The sequence below is a fragment of the Eptatretus burgeri genome, chromosome 11 (genome assembly GCF_056783735.1).
Source record: "Eptatretus burgeri isolate ZD-2024b chromosome 11, Ebu_testis_v1, whole genome shotgun sequence".
Classification (NCBI taxonomy): domain Eukaryota; kingdom Metazoa; phylum Chordata; class Myxini; order Myxiniformes; family Myxinidae; genus Eptatretus; species Eptatretus burgeri.
Window position 1 is genome coordinate 44,435,330 of NC_140971.1, and position 20,131 is coordinate 44,455,460.

The window sequence follows — 20,131 nt, forward strand, 5'->3', positions numbered from 1 at the left end:
ACTGTTTGTTAGTTTGTCAATCACCTCCAGGTCACAATTTTAAACCATTCTTCACTAAACTTCACCACACGATCTAGTTCATCAAAAGCATGAAGCCTGTTGTTTTTGAGGTCAAAAGGTCAACAACTTTGTCATATTTCTAAAATCCACCATTTTCATCTGATTGATGAGAAATTTGAACATGAATTGCATACCAGGTCACTGAATTCAACCAGCAATTATTTTTTTTCGGTCAACATCGGCCAAAAGGTCAACAAAGGTTGAATTTCTAAAATTGTCAATTTTCATCCGATTAACTTGAAATTTGAAGAGGAGTGTCATATTTGGTCATGGAATTCAACCACCAACTATTTTAAAGGTCACCTTTCTTGTTTTGTTCCTTTGTTATTGCTGTATGTGGTGACCCAAGTACTACGTGCAGGGAAACCTTGAAGAGAACAAATAGTGCGCTACATAATGTACACATGTACTTATTGCAATAGTGGCTGAGAGCACGGACCTCCGCAGGGCAATAAGAACCGCAGCATCTAAATATGGAACCATGAACCAGTGGTTGTGAGAAGCCTGGGTGCTATTGGGTTTTGAGGGGAGAAGGGGGCGGTGGCCTTGAGCTGATCCCGCGTGAAGCATTGCAGCCATTGTCCTGGTTCGCTTTATGTCCAGTCAGACTGTGAGTGCTTGGAGCCAGAGAGAGAGAGAGAGAGAGAGATGAGGAAATGAGGAAAGAGAGATAAAGGGAGAGGGTGGGTGGAGATATGAGAGAGACAGAGACAAAGACAGAGACACAGACATATATATATATATATATATATATATATATATATATATATATATATATATATATATACACATACATACATCCACGCACATACATATCCACACCGAGTCGGGCAAAGCGCACGCACGTACCGGATTAACGGAAGATGGTCTCGGGGCGTTGCTGGGGACAGGACGAGACATCGGCGAACCCACATTGCCTTCTGATGCGACGATGATCGAAGCCTGTTCGGGAAAGAGAGCGACGAGAGACGGCGCTTGGACGATGCTCAACATTTCTGTTTTCCCCTCAACTCGGAGCGCTCCCTGATAATGCAGATTCATGTAAAGCGGAAAATCGATTTGTCCGTCGATAGTATTTGCTCGGGAACCATGGGGCCCACGAATCCGCTTCGCTTTATCTGCGCTCGATCAGGCCTGACTGTGCTGTTGACATTTTCTCCTCGAAACGACACATGTTCCTCCTGGTTTCCGTGCTTGTTGTGGTGTACGCCCGTACACGGAAGAGGTTGTTTAATTTTATTTTTCCCTTCTACGCGAGTTTCCTTAGATATTAAAAAAATTACGTCATTGACAAAACCTGCACGTCCTGCCGTATAATGACCGTGCATTGCACAACACGGTTCGAATAACACACAAACCTGCACAGACACAGACAGACAGACAGACACAGACACAGACAGACACAGACAGACAGACACAGACACAGGTTGCACGAAATCACGTGCACTTGTTTTGGGGATATTTAATTTTCGCTTTGATGCCATTTTCATGAAAGTTGAAACAGAATTCCCACTGTATCGATTGTGGTGAACAATCACACATATGCCGAGCTGTTATCATTACAAAGGAGAAGGCTTGTTTCGGTCTCGTGAAAAGAAGAGAATCACTGGAACATCAGCAACCGCAATAATAAATAAATAAATAAATACAACTTCAACAGTCATTGAATTTAGATATGTGGAGCTCATGTGGTTGCATGTTCAACCACTCACACTATTGTTTTTGTGGGTCGGGGACAACCACTTCGACAAGCTCGTTCAACCACTCACACACTATTGTTTTTGTGGGTCGGGGACAACCACTTCGACAAGCTCGTTCAACCACTCACACACTATTGTTTTTGTGGGTCGGGGACAACCACTTCGACAAGCTCGTTCAACCACTCACACACTATTGTTTTTGTGGGTCGGGGACAACCACTTCGACAAGCTCGTTCAACCACTCATACAATATTGTTTTTGTGGGTCGGGGACAACCACTTCGGCAAGCCCATGCAACCACTCACAATATTGTATTTGTGGATCGGGGCCAACCACTTCGACAGGCTCGTTCAACCACTCACACCATATTGTGTTTGCGGTTCGGGAACAACCACTTCGACAAGCTCATTCAACCACTCACACAATATTGTATTTGTGGATCAGGGCCATCCACTTCGACAAGCTCATTCAACCACTCACACAATATTGTATTTGTGGATCAGGGCCATCCACTTCGACAAGCTCATTCAACCACTCACACAATATTGTATTTGTAGAGAGAGAGAGAGAGAGAGAGAGAGAGAGAGAGAGAGAGAGAGAGAGAGAGAGAGAGAGAGAGAGAGAGAGAGAGAGAGAGAGAGAGAGAGAGAGAGAGAGAGAGAGAGAGAGAGAGAGAGAGAGAGAGAGAGAGAGAGAGAGAGAGAGAGAGAGAGAGAGAGAGAGAGAGAGAGAGAGAGAGAGAGAGAGAGAGAGAGAGAGAGAGAGATGATGGTTGTGGTGGTTGGAGCCAACCACTTCGGCAAGCTCGTTCAACCACTCACAATATTGTATTTGTGGGTCGGGGCCAACCACTTCGGCAAGCTTGTTCAACCACACACAATATTGTGTTTGTGGTTTGGGAACAACCACTTCGACAAGCTCATTCAACCACTCACACAATATTGCATCTGTAGTTCGAGGACAACCACTTCAGCAATTTGCCACTGGAAGGAGGTGTCATAGCTTGAACAACAACTGATTCAACGTATGGCCGCCTATAGACCGGGTCTTCAAAGCCAGTGCAAGTGGTTACGGATCGAGACCCCGTGATGCGTGGACGTCGTCACGGAGGTCGCGCTGCGCATCCCTTTCATGCATCTGTATTCGCTCATCATTTATCTTTTTTCATAGAAAACCAGATCTCACATTCCCTCCGACTCGGTGCACACATTCACCCCTGTGCCGTCCTTCCTGTCCCCCTCCCGCTGGTGCCTCCACCCTCGTCCTCTCTGCCCTCCTCCCCTCTATACTCTTGTCCCGCAAACTGACATCTCGCCTCTCGCGCCACCCGGAAGTCCATATGGAAGTCCACGGGAGGCCTGACGTCAGCGAGCCCTGCAGGAGGTGTGGGGCGGATGGACATCGCGAGCCGGCGGAGGCGCGGAGGACGTGAGTAGAAGAGATCGGACAGGCCGCACCCGAATCCCTCGCAAAAGCGCCCATCGAGATCTTTCACACGATCAGTGAGGAGCTCATCCATCCATCCATCCATCCATCCATCCATCCCTCGATCTCTACCTTCTCCTCGCATCGTTTCAATCCGTCGCTACCTCTCCGCTCATCCATCCATCCGTCTCTATAGCTCATCCGCACATCCATACAATCCGTCCCGACCACTCCGCGCATCCATTACTGTAAACAAGCCATCGCCACACATCTCTGCGCAACCATGCATCCACCTCAACCTCTCCGCTCATCCATACAATCCATTTCTCCCATCTCAGGCGATTAACTCACCCCTACACTCCCCTCCTCTTCTCCCACCAATCCCCATCCCCACCTCCCACCACCTCCAGATCCTGCCTTCGCCGCCTCCCTCCTCTCCCCTAACCCCTCCCGCTCTCCTCCCGGGCCAGCAGCAGCAGCAGCAGCGACGAGCGCTCGAAGGCCCCGCGAGCAGCGCGACGCGCTGGCCCCGGTTAGATGCCGCAGCGCCGCGCCCGCCGGTGGAATGAACCCGGAGCTGGCCATGGACGGCATGGGGAATTTGCACGGTGCGGCGGCAGCGGCGCATGAGCAGGTGGCGTCGAGCGAGATGATGAGCACGCACAGCCCGCATCTCCGGCATCCGGCGCACTACGAGGTGGCGTCACACTCGAGGCCCTCCATGGTAACCAACATGAGTTCCATCCTGGACGCGGGCGAGTACCGCACGGACCACTCGCTCGCGGGCTCCCTGCATCCCGCCATCGCCATGACGTGCGACTCTCCGAGCGCCATGAGCATGAGCAGCACCTACACGACCCTGACGCCTCTGCAACCATTACCGCCCATTTCGACCGTCTCGGACAAATTCCATCATCACCATCACCACCATCACCACCACCAGCGCCTCACGGGAAACGTAAGCGGCAGCTTCACCCTGATGCGTGACGAACGCGCCCTGCCCACGGTCAACAGTTTGTACGGTCCCTACCACAAGGACATGGCATCCATGGGTCAAGGGTTGTCCTCCTTGTCCTGCTCGAGCCTCACCAACGGTCTCGGCGCCATTCACGGCTCGCAACAGGCTCTCGGACCGTACGGACACCACGGCCCCATGTCCAACGATAAGATGCTCGCCCCGAACGGCTTCGACGCTCACACGGCGATGCTGGCTCGCGGGGAGCAACACCTGGGCCGTGGCCTCACACCACCCTCCGCGGGCATGATCCCCCAGCTCAACGGGATGCACGCGCCGGCGCACCACCCGCACGCGCACCACCCGCACGCGCACACCGCGGCGCACGGGGCCATGCTCGCGGTGGCAGGGCGGGAACGCATCATGGGCCACGGAGGGTCTTCCATGGGAGGGGCGCACATCGGCGGCTCGGGCCAGGCGGAGGAGATCAACACGCGGGAGGTCGCACAGCGCATTAGCACCGAGCTCAAGCGCTACAGCATCCCGCAGGCGATCTTCGCGCAGAGGGTCTTGTGCCGCTCGCAAGGAACGCTCTCGGACCTGCTCCGCAACCCCAAACCCTGGAGTAAACTCAAGTCCGGGCGCGAAACGTTCCGGCGGATGTGGAAGTGGCTGCAAGAACCGGAGTTCCAGCGAATGTCCGCCCTGCGGCTTGCAGGTAAGACCTGTATGTCCTACCTTATTGTTCACTAGACCAAACCGCCGTGTAATGTCATGTTGTAAAAATGTAAATAAATGCAAAACATGTGGAGCACACAATCTGCGGGAAGCACATCATGCATGTGTCAAGGGCGCACCATGTGGTGCTTGGGGGGGAAAAAGGCGGGAAAGGGGCATGGATGGGGGATGAAGTTCGGTTTATCTAGCACAACGAAGAGTTAAAATCCCTCTGCACACCTGGATCATCGACGCAAATTGCTTACGTGCTTGCAGGGTGATGGGTGGGAGGAGGGATGGCTCATTTGTTTATGGAATAGCTCATGGGGCGGATTACTCCGCCATTGCATGGCATGCTGGGGGGTTGCGTCCCGTTACGATGTCAAAAGGCGTTCAATACAAAATCGTAATTACTACCCCTACCCCTACCCCTACTCAACCCCCACCCGTCCTCACTTTCCTCTTGCCGTGTGCGATTTGACCCGGAATGCCCTTTTCAAGCATCTCGCTCCGTGGACCCGCATAACGAACGGTGCACCTGTCCCGCGACGGGAGCGCGTGGCCGGCGCGTGCTCCCCCGCTTTAATTAACTGATACTTCCCGTTCATATTTCCCGCGAGAACTGACGCAGTCAATCAGTGGAGACCGAAGTCACAGCTCGGACTCAGGAGAGTACCCCGAGGGTACACACGGTGCGCCCCTCCCTCGACATGAGCCTCATTTGAGTATATGGATGTATACCACACCACACCACACCACACCACACCACACCACACGCGCACCGCTACTTCGTGGTTCAATAGTCGGAGCTATGATCGCGGACTGGAACGGTACTTGGACACGAAGGGACGTGTGCGCCACATCGCCCGCCGTGTTTGGATGCGATGCGTTCGGGGGAAGCGCAGCGTGACGGACGGACGGACGGACAGACGGACGGACGGACGGACGGACGGACGGACAGACGGACGGACGTGAACTCGGCCCTCTCAAACAGATGTTTGGCCGCGTCCACCCGCTTTCCTGTATTGTCGCCATCACGTACAGGCACAGGTTGCGATTCACAGGTGAAAACGACAAATAAGATCAGCGCACGGACCCAGCTCGGACAAACCTCGTGGACGTGAGCGGACAACGTCGCGTGCGTGATGCGACAATCACACTCTCTCGGCATGTTCCGCGTCATTTCCTTCTGTCTGTCTGTCTGTCTATGGTATGTCTGTTTAATCTATATGTAACGATTCCGACGAGGTACGTTACATCATGTGACGCTCTCTCGACGTCCGCCGTACACCAGGGCATGCTCCAACTAACGATTGTAACATGTATGTATCATGTACACAAAACGAGTCATGAATCGTGACCTCAATTTAAATAATACTTCCAACTGATCCCACGTCAAGCGTTGCGTGTGTGTGTGCGTGTGCGTGTGCGTGTGCGTGTGCGTGTGCGTGTGCGTGTGTGTGTGTGCGTGTGCGTGTGCGTGTGCGTGTGCGTGTGCGTGTGCGTGTGTGCGTGCGCGTGCGCGTGCGTGTGTGTCGATGCCCCCATGTGCAAATCTGCCACCCCAATTCTGTGGATGTGACGATCCCCCAATTCTGTGGATGTGACGATCCCCCAATTCTGTGGATGTGACGATCCCCCAATTCTGTGGATGTGACGATCCCCCAATTCTGTGGATGTGACGATCCCCCAATTCTGTGGATGTGACGATCCCCCAATTCTGTGGATGTGACGATCCCCCAATTCTGTGGATGTGACGATCCCCCAATTCTGTGGATGTGACGATCCCCCAATTCTGTGGATGTGACGATCCCCCAATTCTGTGGATGTGACGATCCCCCAATTCTGTGGATGTGATGATCCCCCAATTCTGTGGATGTGATGATCCCCCAATTCTGTGGATGTGACGATCCCCCAATTCTGTGGATGTGATGACCCCCCCCCCATTCTGTGGATGTAATGATCCCCCCCCCCTCAATTCTGTGGATGTGACGATCCCCACATTCTGTGGATGTGATGATCCCCCCCCCGATTCTGTGGATGTAATGATCCCCCCCAATTCTGTGGATGTGATGATCCCTCCCCCATTCTGTGGATGTAATGACCCCCCACCAATTCTGTGGATGTGATGATCCCCCACCCCCAAATTCTGTGGATGTGACGATGCCCCCCCCCGCACCCCATTCTGTGGATGTGATGATCCCCCCACCCCACCCCCCCAATTCTGTGGATGTGATGATCCCCCCCCCAATTCTGTGGATGTGATGATTACCCATTCCATAGATGTGACGTTTCCCTCCATTGTGTGGATGTGATGATACTTTTCCTGTGTTCGTTGTGCGATTGTGAAAGCATTGTTTCGTTCCGACCCCTCGCTAAGTTCTCTTTGTGTACGTTCACTTGACGAGGTTCGTTTTGGGTCCAGTGAATAATGCAGAAAACCATTTATGTGAATAAACTATCGACAAATATAAACGCTCGAAACGTCAGCCGCACCCACACCTTGCTTCCCACGGTGGTTAACGCACTCCGATCAGTCTCGGTCGGTAAAACCCATTGTTCAAAACTGTCCGTCGTCGCAGATCGACACGGTCGAGCTTCACGAATACCATGGTATTCCGTTGCATCAACGCCGACCGACATAGCTCATGGATCTCGGGATGGAATCGGTGTTTTGAAGCTCCTTAAGGACTCGTCATTCATGACTCCCGTCCCCTTTACACGATTAAGTGTGACGGACAACGTCGATGTGCTGCGTACATTGTACGGACGGACACAGTCGGTTTCGTTGCATTCTTCCAAGCGGACGACACAGCCTCGTCGTTCTTTTATGTAAGTGCGCCCACGTCGTGTGAATGGTACCCCAACCCCACTCCTTTGTCCTCCATTCCATTGTTTGATTCATGGACCTCCCGGTCAGATTCCGAGTGACCTCAGACGTGTGCCCAATCCAGGATTCGTTTTTGTCCTGCCTTGTGCGTCTTACTAATGTGCGTTTCCCACACTGTCACCCCGGGATTAGCTGCGGACGTAATGAGAAGGGAGGAGGGGTGGGAGGAGAAGGATGCTGGAGGGAAGGAAACAGGAGGAAAAGCGCACGATGACAAAGAAGAAGAAGAAGAAGAAAAATTATTGATTGTTGTTTGCACCTGAACACGAACAACAACTTTGTGCACATTCATGGGCGTATAATATGTACAACAACATAGAGTATACAGTACACTGATGTTCAATGATGGAATATTTTTGTTTATATATTTATCTCCAGTCCCAATTAATTATATTTATTTCCAGTCCCAATTATCCCACATTAAATAGAGTGAAATCCCCAACAACTAAGCATACACATACACACACACACAAAACTTAAATCAACAACCACTCATAGGCCAATGCATCCACACCAGTGGCTTGTATGATTGTTAGATCTTGATGGATTTGAAAGAATTAAAAAAAAAAAACTAGACTGGACTTTGACGTCACAACTTCAACAGATATGCCCCCACCCACCTTATTGCATCATTCTACATACTTAGATGAAGTTTGATTTAAATCCCTGAACCCAGATTCAAAATATTAAATATCCGATCAGGTTGAAATTCAAACATATATTCCCCATGACTACGAGATCATACCTTTGACGATTCATGTCGATTGATGAAGTGGTTCAAGAAAATATATATTTTTAAGATTAACGCTCAATCCAATACAGCTGCCAGACCATGTGACCTATTCATTATTCGTGAACACCCTGTATCCCCAAGGCTTGGGGAACATTTGGGTGAAGTTTGCCCTCCATTTGTCAAGCAGTTCTGGAAAAGTAGATTTAAAAATTATTCTTCATAAAAAAAATCATAGCTGCCAAACAATGTGACCTATGACGTCATAGGTAGAGATCTTTTTGTTCCTCATGGAAAGGCGATCACACCGGTAAAGTTTCGCAAAGATACGTTGTCATTTTTGGAGATTTTTGAAGGCTTTATGTTAAAAAAAATATATGGTTACCGAACCACGTGACCGATGGCGTCATCAATTCCCCCAAAGTTCTTCCTTTTTTTGCAACATGGCTGCCACACCATGTGACCTATGATGCCAGAATTATCATTAAAACATTTTACATGAGTAGTGGCACCAATGGTGAAAACTGTTTCAATCGGATAAGCGGTTGCAGAGAAAAGAGAAAATTAGCATGGACGGACGTACGAAGACAGACGGACAGACAACCTGAAAACATAATGCCTCCGGCGACTTCGTCAGCAGAGACATAAAAATATAAACATCTTCAAACTTGCTCCAGGGTTCATATGGTATACGAGAAGGTAGGTAAGGTAGACTTGTCGAGATAAAATCACAAACCCAAACAGCTGTTAAAGCCTTTTATAATGATCACCGCAGGTATAATGACATGGTCGATTGTAATTTTGTTATTGGTTCCACTCACACAATGGTGGAAGGTATTGTGACGTCTGTGGTTAGGCAATTACAAACGAATCCGCTTTAATAAATGAGAAGAATATATAGGGCATTGGAGCAAGAGTTGTATAAGATTTAGATATTCTTTGTGGGGGTTATCACAGCATGTATGAACAAGCAATTATTGTACCGTGAGAAAGGGTCATCAAACTTGCAGATTCACCAAGGACGTTTGGAATGTGATGAAGTTGCTAAATACATCAAGGGACATTTAACATGTATTTTGAAGATGGAATAGTCAGGTTAACATGCACTCCAAAGGATGACGTGAGAAAAAGTAGAAGGCAGAGGAGAGAGTAGATGTTGTGAGAGGTGGGGGAAGATGGAGGAGGTGGGGTGGAGGAGAAGAGAGAGAAGGAGGAGAAGAGAGAGAGGAGATACAATATAGGTAAAAGAGGAAGAGTAGGAGGAGAGAGAGATGTAGTAATATAGGTAAAAGAGGGGGAGAACGAGGAGAAGGAGGAGGAGAGAGAAGATATAATATCGGTAAAAGAGGAGAGACAGAGACAAAAATAGAGGTAAAAGAGGAGAGATGATGTAGTAATTGAGGTAAAGAGAGAGAATATGGAGGAAGATAAGATGAAGACAGCAAGAGAAGTTTTGATATTCCAACATGATGTTTATTTATTTATTTATTTATCCATCCATGTCATCGTCACGCTTTACGTTTCACGAAATACATCACACACTTATAATATCCCTTCAAACTTGAGCGAAGCATACATAGACAGTCGGCCAACATCCACTGCTCCAAGGACATAATGTATCCAATTGATTAGTTTTTAATCATTCACTCGTCGCCCCGCCCTCCACACCCATAAATAAAAACTCCACCACCACCACCACAACATTTCATGCTCAAACGACGTCGATTTGCAACAACATCGCGTCAATCGACGCAGCAATCGCAGACTATCATCGCGTCCCATCGCTACGACCCCTTGAAGACCCGACCTGTTACACGATCAGAGACCATAGCGATGTGAAACGTTAAATCCCCTCCAAATGGTGGTCGCCTCGTGAAGCAGTCAAGATTCCAGGATTCCAGGGATTCCAGAGATTTGTTCATTTTTCTCTTTTTCAATTTCTAATGCTCCTGTGGGCCATTATAAGCGTGGGAATGAAATTCCCCAAAGTGTCATTGTAATGCTGATAATGATAATGAACGGACAATCACACAATTATTATGAATCCAAACATGCTTTCCAATTAAATATTATAAACAAATACAGACATCACGGTGTGTGGACACCGACACCATCAGGTACCGCACGTTTCCAGCCATGTATTGCGCCACATATCGACCTTTGATCGGGTTGGGTTGGATTTGCATCGTAATTAGCAAAATCGAAACTAAATAATTATCTTAACTCGAAGGTTTTATATATATATATATATATATATATATATATATATATATATATATATATATATATATATATATATATATATATATATATATATATATATATATAGATATATACACATGCTCATCTTCCTTTAATTTCTCTGCACTTGCCCATCTATGATTTATTTGTGGCACAGTCTCGAGGAATATATACGGCACTGACTTCTCCTACCTGTACTGCACCTGAACCGTCCAGGTAACCACAGGCCCTCGTCTAAGTTTCCCATGAAACCACATAAAGGTAATTTAAATCCAACCACAAACGCCCTCCCTTCCAGTGACAAATGTTTTCAAACTAATTTCCTTTATTATTATACATTTCCTTCATTAACTGCTAATTAAGACGCAGGTGTTCCGACCTATTGAATCACACCTGACAAATTACTTTGCCTTTTCACTCTTTAGGGACTTTTGCCGGACGAATCGAAACGTAGCAGGTGTGGATAATTATTAATTTGTCATAATTATTTTGGAGCTGGGAACAGATGCGAGCAAATTGATTGTTTCGTTAGAGGTTATTTTACGAGACGGCCAATTAGGCCAGGTGGTCGACAAGCTGATAATAGGAAGCCAGGTAATACGGACTATAGTTTATTAAGCGCTTGTTCACCTTGTTGGGTTTTTTTTTTTCCCCCCTTCTTTGTTGTGATGGTGATGGTGATGGTGATGGTGGTGGAAGGGGTAATGGCAGTGATGATGATGATGGTGGTGGAGGGGTGGAGAGGGTTGAGAGGATGTCTCCGTATCCTGAGAATTTTTCACTTCCATCGATCGATCGTCGCAGCCTCTGTGGATTAGCGATCTATGATCAACGCGATCTCTGGAGCCACGTGGCGATGTCGCCATCTTGAGATTCCAGGTGCTTTGACTCTCGAGTCTCAAGAATCGTTTTCTCTCTCTGACGATCGTAAAAGCAGAAATGGAGCGAGGAGTTTACGGCAGTGTTAATGGCCTCTATTATATCTCGCTTTTCACCTGCATCACTCATATATATATATATATATATATATATATATATATATATATATATATATATATATATATATATATATATATATATATATATATGTATATTAAAGGTAAAATACCCATTGAACACTTCTAATGATATTTGCAAATCGGACGAGGTACGTCCCGTTTACGGCACGGCTCCGTGCCAGTAGTCTCCACCTCATCCGTGAGCTCTCGGCTTGCCGAACTTACAAGTGAAAACGGAATTGGTTTTACAGCATCGGACGGACGAGCTCAGCCGAAAACGACTCACGGACATCCGGATTGGCTAATCGGTCACGTGCTGGGACAATCCGTCCAATCAGCGGAAGGCTCCGCCGCGCACGTGACTACTTACCTGCGGCGAAGAAATATGAGGATGCGCGACGCCTTGGAATTGGGTCACGGGAGAGTCGCGTGATCAATGCGCCCAGTACGTGTGGGTCGATGGACAGGCGGGTCTAGTGCCTGTGGAGGGGGGGGGGGTGAGTAACCGGGCCACGCCGCACGGGAACGGACGATAGAATTACACCTGATGATGGAGGAACCCATGTCCGAGTCCCGTACCCGGTTCACGGTGTTTGTCTATTGTATACGACACATCCTTGTCGTTCATGTGAATTTGTCTCGCACGTGACTGATGTACAAATTACAAACCCCCCACTTCGAGCCTCACATGAACCTGCAAAAAGTACAGAACACTAGCGGGGTGTGCCGACGCATCGTCTCGGGGTCGCTCACCTGCATTTCATTTTTCATATTTATTTTCATTTTTCAATAATTTATTTTCATTTTTCATTTATTTATTTTCATTTTTCAATTATTTCTTTTCATTTATGGATGTTGTCCGATGATTGTGTGGTTTTTATTTTTATTTTTTTTCCCCCCCCGGTGCACTGGCTTCGATGTAGAAAGCTGAAATTCTGCGTGCCGATGGACGTCACCTGGAAGGTACCGATCTTCAAAGGGAATCGCCAATGCGGATATAAATCCTGCTTCGGAGTGGTTACCTGTCCAGGATTGTAATCCGAGCAAGGAAACTGCTATGGCTGAACCGACGCTCTGTGTATATCGAATATATAAAGCTCTTTATAACCACCGACTGATGTTAAGGTTCGTGCAGATAATGCGACGTCCAACATTATTCTGATCGCTGGTCCGCCGTGGTTCTTCTTCCTCCCTGCAAAGTCAGCGAATTGGGAGAAATTATTTTATTTTTAATTTTTAAATCGCATTTCCCACTTTATTCATTAATCACTTTTCACTTCCAACAACGCTCGACTCGGAACACGTGGCCACTTATTCACGGTCCGAGTTGGGGTCGTTTTGTGTTCGGTCTTGTGTGGACGTTGCCCTGCAAAATGTCCTGCACCCTCGTGCTTGCTCACGTGTCCCGTGCCTGTACACGAGGGTAGGGGTAAAGACAACATTGCCTAAACGTGCTGGTGGGGAGGATTCGGTTCCTTCAAACACTAAACCCACTCTAATATTTTAAATAAAGGAAATGGAGCACTCCTGCCCTGCGAGCAACAAATGGGGGTCAGTATGTCACGTGCGGCGTTTCATGCCGACACCAATGTTGGACAGACAAAATGATGTCACGTGTTCCCAGGATCGGTCGTCATCGCCTTCCCCGCGTGCCGTTTTGCATGCCCTTCTCGTGACGTCACGCGGATTGCCTGCTGGGATTTAATACCTGCCTGGCCATTGCGATTGTCCAACGGTGCACCGTCTACGTCGTCCGAAAAGCTAAAATGCAAACCGTGCTAGTAGGGATGCAGACGCGTGCCAAGTGGTACAACCTCATTAATTTCATCGATAAACGCACTCAAAGCCTCAAGTACCAGTTTCCCACGGCAAGAACCCCTCTCCCTTCCTGTCACCCACCACCCCCCCCTCATTTCCTCCATTCTTGTCACCCCCACCCTTCTCTTCATTTCTCCCCATTGTCACTACCACCTCCCTTAAATGTACAGTGATTGGATTTTTTTTTTCCTCGACAAGTTGAGCTGTATGGTGATGTTTATCATCAAGTTTGCAATTATTGGAGGCAGTCCTGTAAGCACCCACTCATTTTGCCAACAACTTGATGGTTACAAACGATTGGTCACTCAAAAGCAAAATTGTGGGTAAAGGGTTCTTATTCCTTTTATTTATTTATGAGAAGAGAATTGTGCTTTGTTTTCCATACTTAAGAAAAACCTACATGTACACCATTGTGAGTTTACCATCCAGGGTCATCTATTTATAACATATGCACCAGTGGTGTGTGTGTGTGTGTGTGGTGTGTGTCACTGAGAAAAAATGAGGGATGATGTTAGGAGATAGAAATAGGTTTTGAAAGAGTAACCTTCTCTCCCACATTCCTCTCTCACTCTCACTCTCATGGAGAAGAGAAAGGTGAGGGGATAAGGGTAACATAAAAGGAGGGAAGGAACAGGTCAAGTCTTCTGCCACACTTGCATCTGTAATAAATAGATGGCCCCTTCTCTCCTTACCGTCTGCCATTTGATATTCTTAAAGTGATTAATACATATTCACTATGGTTCCTTTCATATCATACTAACAAACATTTGAACCTGCTCATGGCATTATGGGTAATAGCCAGGATGGGGAACCAAGCAGGGTCATCTTAGCAAAGGTCATCTTAACAGCTTAGCAAAGACCCTTTGCTAAGCAATGCATTGGCGCCCTCTATGGAAACCAAACGCTTCTTCATCATCATTTTCGACCCACCTCGTTAAGTCATCACACCACACACACACACACACACACACACACACACACACACACACACACACACACACACACACACACACACACACACACACACACACACACACACACACACACACACACACACACACACACACACACACACACGTATATCTATATACACATATGCATGGACGTATGAGGTATAGCAAAGGTCTTCTAAAACGTATGCATGCACACAACATGGTTTCCCAGGCTGCATGCATGAACACTCGAATGCTCCTCTTGGCTGCAATAGCTATAAAACATACTTTTCAAGCAACCGCAGGCCTTGTGCCAAATCAATGGGGTCACAGAATGCAGGTGGTCGTAAAATTCAGAGGAATGTAATGATTGCAGGTGGCCGCTAAAAGCAGGTTTTGACTGCGCTGCGTGCGTGATCACATCTCTGCTTTAATGCTCCGACGGCTCCGGCCACGTAAACTTTCGTGCGTCTCTTTCAGCTCCCTGTTCGCGTCCCTGTTCGCGTCCCTCTTCGCGTCCCTGTTCGCGCCGGCGGTCGTCACGGGCCTCGGACACTAGTCCATGGTAATTTTGGCCGTTTAGCGCGTGTTATCCCTTTTGGCTCGTTCAAATGACCAAGGCAGCGCCTCTCCTCCCCACCCCTGGGCGTCAACGCCCCCTGTTCCCTGGCAGCCTGCAAGAGAAAGGAACAGGAGCAGAGTCGAGAGCGCAACAACCAGCCAAAGAAGCAACGCCTTGTGTTCACGGACGTACAGCGCAGGACACTCTTCGCCATCTTTAAGGAGAACAAGCGTCCTTCCAAAGAGATGCAGTTAACCATCGCACAGCAGCTCGGCCTGGAACTCAGCACTGTCAGCAACTTCTTCATGAACGCCAGACGCCGCAGCCTCGATAAGTGGATGGATGAGGCAAATGCATCAGCAGCTCCCTCCAGCCACGGTGCTTGCACCAAAGCGTGAGATCCACCAACACCACTATCACAACCACCTCCACCATCACCACTACCACCTCTCTTCCCTCCCCCACCCCCTCCTCTCGGACTGTACTGCGCAGACCAGAGATCCTTTAAGATCTCTATAGATCCCTCTATCTCCTCCTCCTCTCTCTCTCTCTTCTCGTTTTTGTAGAGAAGTAGAGAAGCCATGAAACCAAAGACCAAACCCTGTCTCGTGAAGGTGGAGAGGGTTCGGGAGTGGGGATGAGTGTTTAGGAAGACGATGGGGCTATGCGTTATGGAAGGGTGCAGCGTAAGAAGATTTTGTGGGGGTTCCGCGATCTCTCTACCCTGAACACCCATCCTCCCCTATAAACCCCCTGAGTGCTCCCTCCCCCACCCTTAACGAAAGCCCATCTACATCGGATGAGGCTGAACAGCGCACTTCAGAACAGTACTATGCCTCGGTTCATAGCTTTACTTGTTGACTTACAGCACGAGCTTCAAACGCGTGAGATCAACTACACGAGTCCTGTCCATGCAGGACGTGCACCATTGTGGTCTATGGCACATCACATTGAGGTCCTTCTTGTGTACCTCAAAAGGAGCTGTCGTAATGAAGGGGTACCACAGCACTCTGGGCTGGCCCGGTGGTGCTGTATGCCCAATCACGTGATCAGTGATGCCGATGACGGATGCATGGATGCAGCTTTTAGTGGATTTGTTTAACGTCTCACGATGCCAGACCCAAAGGAAGCAAACTTGTACGCCTAACCAAAGATTACATTCTTCAACATGGGCGCGTTGGCTTGAATCCACGCAGCCGGTGTTTTTACTCGTTTTGAATACGTCACCGACAGAGCTAGGGTTGCAGAAGTAAAATATTATATATACTGTTAATGCAAAACATTCTATCCATGCCATTGCAAGCAAATGATCTTTCAGTTGTTTTTTTTCACCGAAAGGGCAGGGGAATAAGCAAATCGCCACGGGTTCATTATTCCGCCATTTTAATTCCAAAAGCATCTTCATCCTGGTAGGATCTAAATCGCCTTTGTTCCATGTTGGATTTTACACTTTTGGTTCAGGGAGATATTTTTACACCAATTATATATACTTTAGCGCATTCCATCTCATGATGAGTTCGGCCGAGTACAAGAGGATAAGAAGAACAACAGAAGAAGTCGCACCACCACATCACAAGCATCCGGTTCATTAAAAAGATAAGTTATAAAAGATAGAAATCCCCGACATTTGTTGCTCGAACGAGCAGTCGTATTATATTTGCAAAAATAGCTGCTTCGGAGCTGTAAACCAAGCGCAAGGATCTATTTATATAGTCGGAACCAAAGACGCTACCTCACTCGTTTTTTCATTTCGTGATTTTAATCACACCGATACCAAAGAAAACCAAAGATTTTTTCCCTCGTGCGCCCGTGCTCTGCGCAAGCCCCCCCCCCTTTCCCTCCAATCCTCTTCCCATCCCTCCTCCCCACCACCTACACAGTATATCACCCTCCACAATCCACACCCTTTCGACCACGACAGCCCAGTTCATCTTCCACACATTACTAATTATACATAAGCGTTCTATGTGCTAGCACACAGCGAAACACCGAAACAAACAAAAAGCTCAATAAAACAAGGAGAGATGCAAGAAAACTACAAAGAGTCCATGGGAGAGTGCCTTGCTTGAACCAAAGTGTTAAAACCGCCATCAACCTCCTGACAACGATTCACATATTATAGACATCATGTATACCTCAATCGGACAGAGCCACAGGTGCGAGCCTCCCCATCCCCACAAACAACCCACCTCTCCACTCCCACCTGATCAACCCTCCCCTCCCCTCTTGCTTCCAAAACCAAAGCGCAATCACCAAAGTCCTATTTAAGGGGGCGCAGCGCAGGGCACGGATTTCCTTATTACCGACTCGTCGGAAATACCTCACGGATTCTAGATGTGTTTCGTGTATCGTTCTCTTAGACTGTACGTGTTTCGAATCCTTGATAGTTTGGTAAATGTTATACAATGTTATTCCCCGTACGCCCCAACAAAATAAAAATAAAAAAAGAAGCTTTATACCCTATGGTTTTTCGAACTGACGGATCTTTTAGGTGGGTCGCTCTCGGAAGGATGAATTCATAGAATTGGGAAAAAGAAATTGCCGCCAGCTGTCACAGCAACCCTCGTGTTTACAGGCTTATTATATAATGTAGCATTTCGTTTTATTAACCCATAATTTTATTTTGTACCTGTACCAAAGAAGGATCGCCGATTAATGCGTACATTATCGTTTAAAGTATAATATATTGTATTTAATTTTAAATGTTTTATTTCGCCTTTCTTTTCACGTGGGCGGCCGCCGCGAATATTTAAGTTGAGAATATATTTTGGTGACTTAGAATGTTTATATTTAAAAAGAAAACTTTTGCTTGCTACTGTAATTATTTTAAACACTCATTTGGGACTAGTCATACATTTATATAAATGTACGTCATTTACAAAGGATAACTTTGCGAACATCATTTTAAAATAGATTTGGTGTCGATATAACATACCATCGTCCAATGCACGAACCAAAGAAAAGACAATGCCATGGTATGGTGTTAATAGTTTTAAAAGGTGAGATCGACAAATTATTTATGCAAGATCGACAGATCGACGCGTTCGCGAGAACGAAATGAGATGCGCGATTAAAAAAAAAAAATTAGTGAGGACACCAGTTTCCCCATGTTGTATACATATTGAAATGCACTAACTCGGTCGCATCATCCACGGTTATTTAAAAAAAAAAATTAAAAAGAATCCACTTAAACACACTAGTATTTAATCGCCCAGGGAATGGTAAAACGTTCTTCGCAATGCACGCATCTCGTACTTCTTGCTTACACGTCGACGTTGGTGGCTAAACCACTTGAGTGTACAGTGTGTAGACCTTCTGCTGTCCTTTGTTGGTTTTTTTATTTATTTATTTTCTTTTATTTCCTCAAGCCAAAGAAATCAACCGGTCCGTGCTAATGACCATCAGTTGAAAAGTATTTCAGATGGAAGATGAGACAATCATTGAAATTGTTGGCAATTCATCTCTTCCAGAGCGAACAATTGTTGTAACGTAGTGGAATGTCTGAACTCGGTGTTGTTTATAATAGCCTTCTGCAAGAGTTAGAAAAAAAAAAATAAGATTAAATAAAAAAAGGCTTATATGCATTGCTTTTCCTTATGGCGCACCTTGTATACCTGAAATGCTTTGCAATTTATCATTTAATGAAATCGTTTTCTGTCTTTGTGCAAAAAGGGCACCAACCGTGTAACGTGCTTTTCCTTTCCGTTTCATTTGTGGTATATGCTTGTAGTGTTTATTCCTTTCGTATTCAAGGTTTGCTCATTTCTTTTCCAGCCAATGCCGTGCAATATTCCTTGTGTTAGAAGTGAAAATGTTATTCTGCTTTATCAGTGTTAAATATCCTGGCATTTTGTAGATTTAGCTGGCGTAGGTAATAAAAGTCATGCTAGCACTTTAATTTTAAGAATCTCCTTGAATGATTTATTGTGCCAAGCGTCACGAATGATTTCACTTTTGCTGAATTATTTTACTATAATATCACGAATAGCAGAAGCCCATGGTAATACCATGAATATATATATATATATATATATATATATATATATATATATATATATATATATATATATATATATATATAATTAATACACCAGGGGGTTGACTCAGCCTGTCATCCTTCCGAGGTCGGCGAAATGAGTACCAGTATACTGGGCCGGTGTATACCCCGGTTAAAATAGGTGTACCATATCCCTGTGTCGTAAGAGGCGACCAGAGTTGCGTCAGGAAGGGCATCCGGCGTAAAACATGTGCCAAATCACTATGCGGATCATAATGGATGATCCGCTGTGGCGACCCCTAACGGGAGCAGCCGAAAGAAGAAGAAGAAGATATATATATATAAAATTATTCTTGCACTGGTTGAAAGAACTCAAAAATGGGAGGTTCTGTATTTAACAGCAAAGAAAAAAAATTTGGGAGCAATCAAGACAGCAGGTCTGTTGCCTATACACCACATTGGTTCGATTTTGTTGTCCGATTGAAAAAAAAATACAATTTTCCGTCGGTTTGAATTAATTTGAAGCAACTTTTCTTTTATTTTCTCTCTCCCTTCAAGGAATGTTTGTGTTTCAGGGTGGGATAGATGGACAGAATCAGCTATATATATATCTATATAAATATATATATACATATACACACACACACACACACACACACACACACACACACACACACACACACACACACACACACACACACACACACACACACACACACACACACACACACACACACATTCTCGAACCGACGTACGAAATGGAGTGGGTAGACGGTGTGGCATTAAAATGAAGACATGGTGGGGAGCTTTAATAAGAAAAAAGGGGGGGGGGATGTTGGCCAAAAGGGGTTTGAAAATGATAAACTCCAGTTTCAGTTTATTTTTCAGAAGGGAATTGCTGTTAATTTGAGGTGTACTTTTGCACTCAGGCACCATCTTTTAGCAGGAAGCATGAGAACTCCATAAAGGGATACATTATTGTCCCCTTAAAAGATGTACTTTTACAAACTCGTGCGTCCTTTATATCGAACCCTCTTTTGGGTGAAACTATGCCCACGACCACCTTACTCTGCAAAGTGGTTCTCCAGGACTATTGGAAAAAATTC

General features: G+C 46.5%; 1 protein-coding gene and 1 long non-coding RNA gene across 9 annotated transcripts in view; one reads left to right on the forward strand and one right to left on the reverse strand.

Annotated features, from left to right (window-relative positions):
• Positions 1-1,372, reverse strand: part of LOC147016970 (uncharacterized) — a 242,185-nt gene extending 240,813 nt beyond the window's left edge. For all 5 annotated transcript variants that reach the window (XR_015049272.1, XR_015049274.1, XR_015049273.1 and 2 more), the window contains exon 1: positions 910-1,372. This is a non-coding gene — a long non-coding RNA (uncharacterized LOC147016970). The remainder of the gene's footprint in view (positions 1-909) is intronic.
• Positions 1,373-3,042: 1,670 nt separating this feature from the next.
• The window catches only part of LOC147016973 (hepatocyte nuclear factor 6-like), a 28,539-nt gene continuing 11,450 nt past the window's right edge, over positions 3,043-20,131 (forward strand). The window contains exons 1-4 of one of the 4 annotated variants that reach the window (XM_085846270.1): positions 3,043-3,188; positions 3,596-4,858; positions 14,947-15,031; positions 15,140-18,926. In XM_085846270.1, the coding sequence (XP_085702396.1) occupies positions 3,155-3,188; positions 3,596-4,858; positions 14,947-15,031; positions 15,140-15,248 (1,491 nt within the window). In that variant the 5' untranslated portion in view covers positions 3,043-3,154 and the 3' untranslated portion in view covers positions 15,249-18,926. Of the gene's footprint in view, positions 3,189-3,595; positions 4,859-12,639; positions 18,927-20,131 lie in introns of those variants that run through there. The other 3 variants (XM_085846269.1, XM_085846272.1, XM_085846271.1) reach the window with 3 other exon arrangements.